This window comes from Cyprinus carpio, chromosome B16 (genome assembly GCF_018340385.1).
Source record: "Cyprinus carpio isolate SPL01 chromosome B16, ASM1834038v1, whole genome shotgun sequence".
Classification (NCBI taxonomy): Eukaryota; Metazoa; Chordata; class Actinopteri; order Cypriniformes; family Cyprinidae; genus Cyprinus; species Cyprinus carpio.
The window spans coordinates 9,392,854-9,398,853 of NC_056612.1; the positions used below are offsets into that span (position 1 = coordinate 9,392,854).

The 6,000-nt window shown below is 40.3% G+C and overlaps 1 protein-coding gene across 9 annotated transcripts in view; it reads left to right on the plus strand.

The window, feature by feature from the left end:
- The window catches only part of LOC109104707 (POU domain, class 2, transcription factor 2-like), a 57,947-nt gene extending 51,947 nt beyond the window's left edge, over positions 1-6,000 (plus strand). For 7 of the 9 annotated variants that reach the window (XM_042740568.1, XM_042740563.1, XM_042740567.1 and 4 more), the window contains 2 exons: positions 3,262-3,335; positions 3,561-6,000. In XM_042740568.1, the coding sequence (XP_042596502.1) occupies positions 3,262-3,335; positions 3,561-3,862 (376 nt within the window). In that variant the 3' untranslated portion in view covers positions 3,863-6,000. The remainder of the gene's footprint in view (positions 1-3,261; positions 3,336-3,560) is intronic. The other 2 variants (XM_042740571.1, XM_042740572.1) reach the window with 1 other exon arrangement.

Below are 6,000 nucleotides of genomic sequence, written 5' to 3' on the forward strand. Positions count from 1 at the left end.
GCAGATGAGGCATTAAGTGCATGGCACTGCGACCAACTTAACATTTTACAGAGTTTAATGTAACAATGTTGTCGCTCAGTTTTTCAAGTTCAGTTTTAATCGTGTAACTGTTAATAGATTTGAACAAAGAAATAAAGTGTTATTACGCATAGCAGGCCGTATTGATTGCAAATACAAAAATAAGACGAGTAAAGAAAATGCAGTACTTATAAAAAGAATCACCCTTTACTTAAATATATGAACACAGAAAACCGCTGTTAACAGGTTAATGTAACGTTTCCCATTCTATGACTAGTAAAATAATGACAACTTACTCTGATGAACACGGCACTCCTCGGAGTAGCTGCGAGCGCTGCGTCTTCTTCTTGTGTGACAGGTGTCAGCGTTATGGCACAATACTGCCACCTGGGAGCTCAATCAGGTACTGGTCCTGGAGTATTTACATGTGGTTTTATCATAAGAGAACTGTTCATTCTAAATATTGCGGTATATGGTCACGCATTAAATTAACTCGATATCAATAATTGTTGCTTTGAATATCACGGTTATCGTCAATACTGGTATATCGCAACACCCCTAGTGTGGCATCGATACATCATATGGTTAGACGTTTAAAGGCGTCCTATTATATTCTTTTACAAAGTCTTGATTTTGTTTTGGGGGTGTACTAGAACATGCTCTCATGCTTGGTGGTTCGAAAAAAAAAAACGCATTATTTTTCACGTAATTTACATTATTACAATACCTTTTTCCCCAGCCTGGCACAAACAGCTTGATTAGTTCCAGGTTTAATGAAGGCCCTCCTTCTGAAAAATGAAGTGTGTGCGTTGTGATTGGCGAACAGCTTAGACTGTTTCAGTACTGCCCCGCTCCTTGTCAAAGCAGCAAGTTCCAGCTGCTCCAGTATATTTAAAGGGATACTCAACCCCAAAATGAAAATTTTGTCATTAATCACTTACCCCCACTTCGTTCCAAACCTGTAAAAGCTTTGTTCGTCTTCGGAACACAATTTAATATATTCTGGATGAAAACCGGGAGTCTTGTGACTGTCCCATAGACTGCCAAGTAAATTGCAATGTCAAGGTCCAGAAAAGTATGAAAGACATCATCAGAATAGTCCATCTGCCATCTGTGGTTCAACCGTAACGTTATGAAGCGACAAAAATACTTTTTGTACACAAAGAAAACAAAAATAACGACTTTGTACAACAATTCTTCTCCTTTGTGTTACTCCGCATCACCGTAGCGACATTTTGGAGAATATCTGCTGGACGCAAGTAGCATACGCACTTCTGTGTCAGCCACGCTGCACGGATGCGCTGTTTTTGTTCAAATCAAAGCATAAATACACGTAGAAAACATATCCTTGTGTTGCGGCTGACACAGAATAGCGTACGCAGTTTGCGTTCAGTAGATATTCTCCTAAATGGCCCTACAGTGATGCGGAGAGACACAGAGGAGACAAATTGTTGAATAAAGTCATTATTTTTGTTTTCTTTGCGTACAAAAAGTATTTTCGTTGCTTCATAACTTTACGGTTGAACCACTAATAGCAGATGGACTATTCTGATAATGCTTTTCATACTTTTCTGGACCTTGACAGTGTAATTTCCTTGGCAGTCTATGGGACAGTCACAAGACTCCCGGTTTTCATCCAAAATATCTCAAATAAAGTAAAGAAAACCAACAAAAAAAATAATATATAGCAACTACATTTGGATAAACGACACAACACAAAATTTTCATTTTAGGGTGGAGTAACCCTTTAAGGATGGGGTCAATATTGCTATATCAATAGCCGCTTTTCCACTGTCAGGCCAGTGCGAGCCAGGGCTTAAAACGGGCCGGGCGGGGCTAATAGCCTCGGGCCAGTAGCACGAGGCCAGAATAGCGCTGCGTTTCCACAGTCGGGCCAGAAGCTCCGCTGCGATTCACTAAACCCCCCCCCCCCCATTACCCCCCGCATCCCAGTACCGATTTCTTAAAGAAAATTATGTGTATATGGAACCCGAACCCCTAAAGAGAACAAAAAAAACACTGTATAAAAATATAAACATCAATAACCACACATTTTATAAGATCACTGGCTAATTATACTGTAGGCTTATATGAATTGCAGGCATCGGGGAGCCGCTATTATGCCTGGCACTGAAACTGCTTTTGAGTGCACCATCGCTTTTTAGTTTCACTTTCACTTTCCAGATTCGTGATCACACATACTCTGTTTATATGTAGCAGCAGCACTTAACAACACCTTTTACAAGATTAGATGTTTTGTCATTTGCCATCATCCTCAGTCATCTCTCCTACTTTGTTCATGTGCTAACTGAAATTTTAAGTACTGTAATGTAACCATTAGCAAACGTTATTTGTTTTCCATGCCTTTCTGTATATGGATTCACCCTTCGGGCACACACCCACTCGCTGAAAAATAACTGCATTTACTATGTACAGATAAGTGCAGCTGTAATATGTATTATGTTTATTGTTCTTTAATTCTAACATTATACAGTTGAATTTATTTATACCATAGTCTCATAATTGAAGCGTAAATTCTGCAGATTACATCATTGTCCATTATTGTACTGTCAGCAATTTATAAAAATGTTTTCATAACTGTAACATACATATTTACATACATAATTATTCAGGTGCATGTGTGATAACTGCGTTAAAATGCCCAGCGAGGTAGAAAACATCTGCTGCAAGGAAATTCAAAAGGCACATGGGTGAAAAAAACAGTGTTTCTTCGACAGGCAAAAACGTGATGCTAGCAGCACTTCTTCTTTGTCGTCTTGTCTGATCACTCAAGCATTCTAACCAAGACATCGCCCCTCTCCATCCCCCAACCATTCGAATTTCCGTAGGCAATTATTTTAATGATATTCTAATGGGCTGCTTTGTGACATCACAAAACCCCGGAAAACAACGCTGTACTCCAAACAAGCCATTCGGTGTAGTTATTGAAAAGGGATTTTTAAAAAACAAAATATCTCCCTTTGGAGTGGACTTTGAGATTTGTAAGTTTGTAGATCTTTCTTATGCCCAAACATGCACACTACACACTGACTAAAATTCAAAAAGTGAAAAAGCATAATAAGACCCCTTTAATCGATGTATCGATTCATATCGATGGATCGTTTCAGCCCTACTCTTAACTATGCTTCTAAATGTTTTCTCTTTTTCCCTTCTTCTCTGTATTTCTGTTTTCCGTTTCTGTCTGTGTGTTTTGTGGGTTGGTTTTTTTTTTGTGTGACTCAGGAATATGGTGAGGGGAGTTAACACAGGAATGAACCAAGCTCTTCTTGGCTGCAACCCACTTGCTACTATCCAAGGTTTGTGTAAAAGGGAGGGTGAGAGACACACTAATGACTCTGCCACCTCATATCAGTCATGTGCTACTGTGTCCTCTCTGTTTGAGTATTTCTTTAAGTCCTCCTACTCCTTTTCACCCTTTTTCACATCTGCTCATCAGTTCACATGGTACTAGTGCATCCTGTTTAATGCGTAACATGTCAGTTTCAGTGATGTTTGTGAGTAATACTGTGTTTCTTTCACAGCTCTAGCAGCCACTGGTGGCCAGCTGCCCATTTCCAGTCTTGAGGGAAGCAGCAAGGTGTTAATTGGTGGTTCTGGAGGCCAAGGAGCAGGTCTCCCCTCTTCCCTCTTTCTCAACCACTCCTCTTTGTTGCCCATGGCAACAGGCACCGGCATGGGATTGGGCAGTTCAGCTCTTGCCAAAACCTCATTTCCTGTCACAGGCGGCATGAGTCCCTCCCCTTGCTCAAGCCCCATCTCTTCCTGCTCTTCTGGCGATTTGCTACACAGCCCACACTCGATTGGAGGGGCTAAAATCGAGTGACGTTGCCCAAGGCCAATCACATGAGGAGGAGAAGGAGGAGATGAAACCTTACCTGTCAACCAAAGCATCTCTTGATCCCTCGCTCCCTTTCGTTTCCTCTCGTTCACACTCTCTCTCTTCCGCTCTCCCACTCTACTGATGCCAAAAATATACAGAGTAGAAGAGGGGAGAGATGGAGAGACGGAGTGGAAGCCGGAAGGAAGAGGAGAGGAGGGAAAATGAAACCAAAAAAACACCATGCGGCTTAGCTGGACGCAGCCAAATACGTAAATAAAAGGAGAACAATAAACTATGTAGTGCAGTAAGAAGAGGACAAAAAGAGATCCTTGAGCACCAAAAACAACAAAGAGAACAAACTTTACTGTGTTAAAGAACTCTTTGAAGCAAACATGTGGATTACTGAATACCAAAAAGTATAATGGAACTTTGAGAGACTCACTATGACAAAAAAATACAAGCATACCAAAATCTCAAATACCAAAAATAAACACCAAAAATACGGATGGAAAAGCTTTATCCAAAGGACCTGTAAATAGCCAACCGTCCAGGACCAGACCCAGTCACAACAATCCAGCCATCTCTGAGCTCATCATCTTATCTGCCATGCAATCACATCATTTCTTTTATGTTTTTTATGATTTAATTTTAAATATGAATGAGCCGGACTCCCAGTGCTGTTGTGTTTCTCTGGTTCTTCATCATTCTTGTCTGTTTTTTTTCTCAGAAGTAGCAGATTTTTCCATCTGTCTTCATTGAATGTTTCAGTACATATCATCATCATAATCGTTCCATGTCTTATCGAGCATATAGAAAGGATTGGGTGTTTGGTCTTTGATGTTCATCATATTAGCACTGCATAGCTTGATGCACTTGTTTGTCTGATGACATGAATGTCATATAGTGTAATAAAAGTGAGACCAAGCTCCACTCTAGCTTTCACACCTCTAGTTAAGTGTAAATACTCTCATTTCTCTCTTAATAATTAAGTGCTTGTATCCTTCCTCATTCCATTTCATGCTTTCCTCACTCACTTTCTCCCTTTTGAATACCAAAGTGATCCATTCATACATGATCAGTTCATCATTCACATGATGCAGAAAGAGATCAGGGGCCCAAACCTTGACGAGGCCGCTCTGTTAAGACAGCATGGGAAACGGCGAAGGGGCTCCCATCCTCTCTGCTTCTTCTACAAGCCTAAAAATGGAGCAAAACTTCAAGCCAGCCAAGCTTCCCATAAAGGAAAACCAAAAACGAACCAAGCCAAAAAACGGATGGAGGAGTAAAGTGAGTCACTGTACAGAAAAAGAGTATCCCTTCATGCATCTCTGGACCGAGGTCACCCAGAACCATGTAGCAAGGGATCTGCCTCTGCCTCCTGTCATTCAAACTCTTCCTGGTCCTGGGTGGCGGGATCTTTGATGACCTCAGTGGACTTATCTGAAGAAGATGTTTCGGGTTCATTTGGGGGTTGGGAGGGTTGTTACTTTTGTTCTTTCGTTCCGTCTGTCTGTTTTGTGGGACTTTTCTTGGCTGTGTGTGTAGATTTGTGTGCTTTCGTTTGGGGAAAAGGTATTCATACGTATTTGTGGAAATCTCATTTTTTACGTTCCTTACTTGTTCCTATCTAGTTGTGTTAGAGACTCTAATCAGGTGGTTGAAACAATACTGTGAAAAATCAGTTCAACAGATAAGAAACCAGGATAAACACGCTCAAGTACATCCAAAGAACCAAAGTCAAGTATAAACAAGCTTTAAAGAGAACCAAATATCACATACACAACAATTTACATGCTCTCATCCACCTTACCGTTGTATTTATATTGTGCTGAAATCTGTAGTCGGTGAGTGCTGCAGGTTCAACGAGGGATGGCTACATGAACTCAGTTCTCTACGTTACCGTATAGTCTGAATGGGTCAGTTAGTGCTTCTATAGATTTTGTAGTAAGTGATCTATGTTATAATGCTTACTAATTGCTAATGTATGGAAGAAAAACATTGTGAAAAGATAAAAAAATGTTGATATTTACTTAGACCAAAAATTCACATATCTCTCTTTTGGGTTTTTGGGTTTTCTTCCTCCCCCATTTTAAAAATTAGATTTTTTTTTTATTCTCCTCTTGCTCGTTTGTGAATTTCTT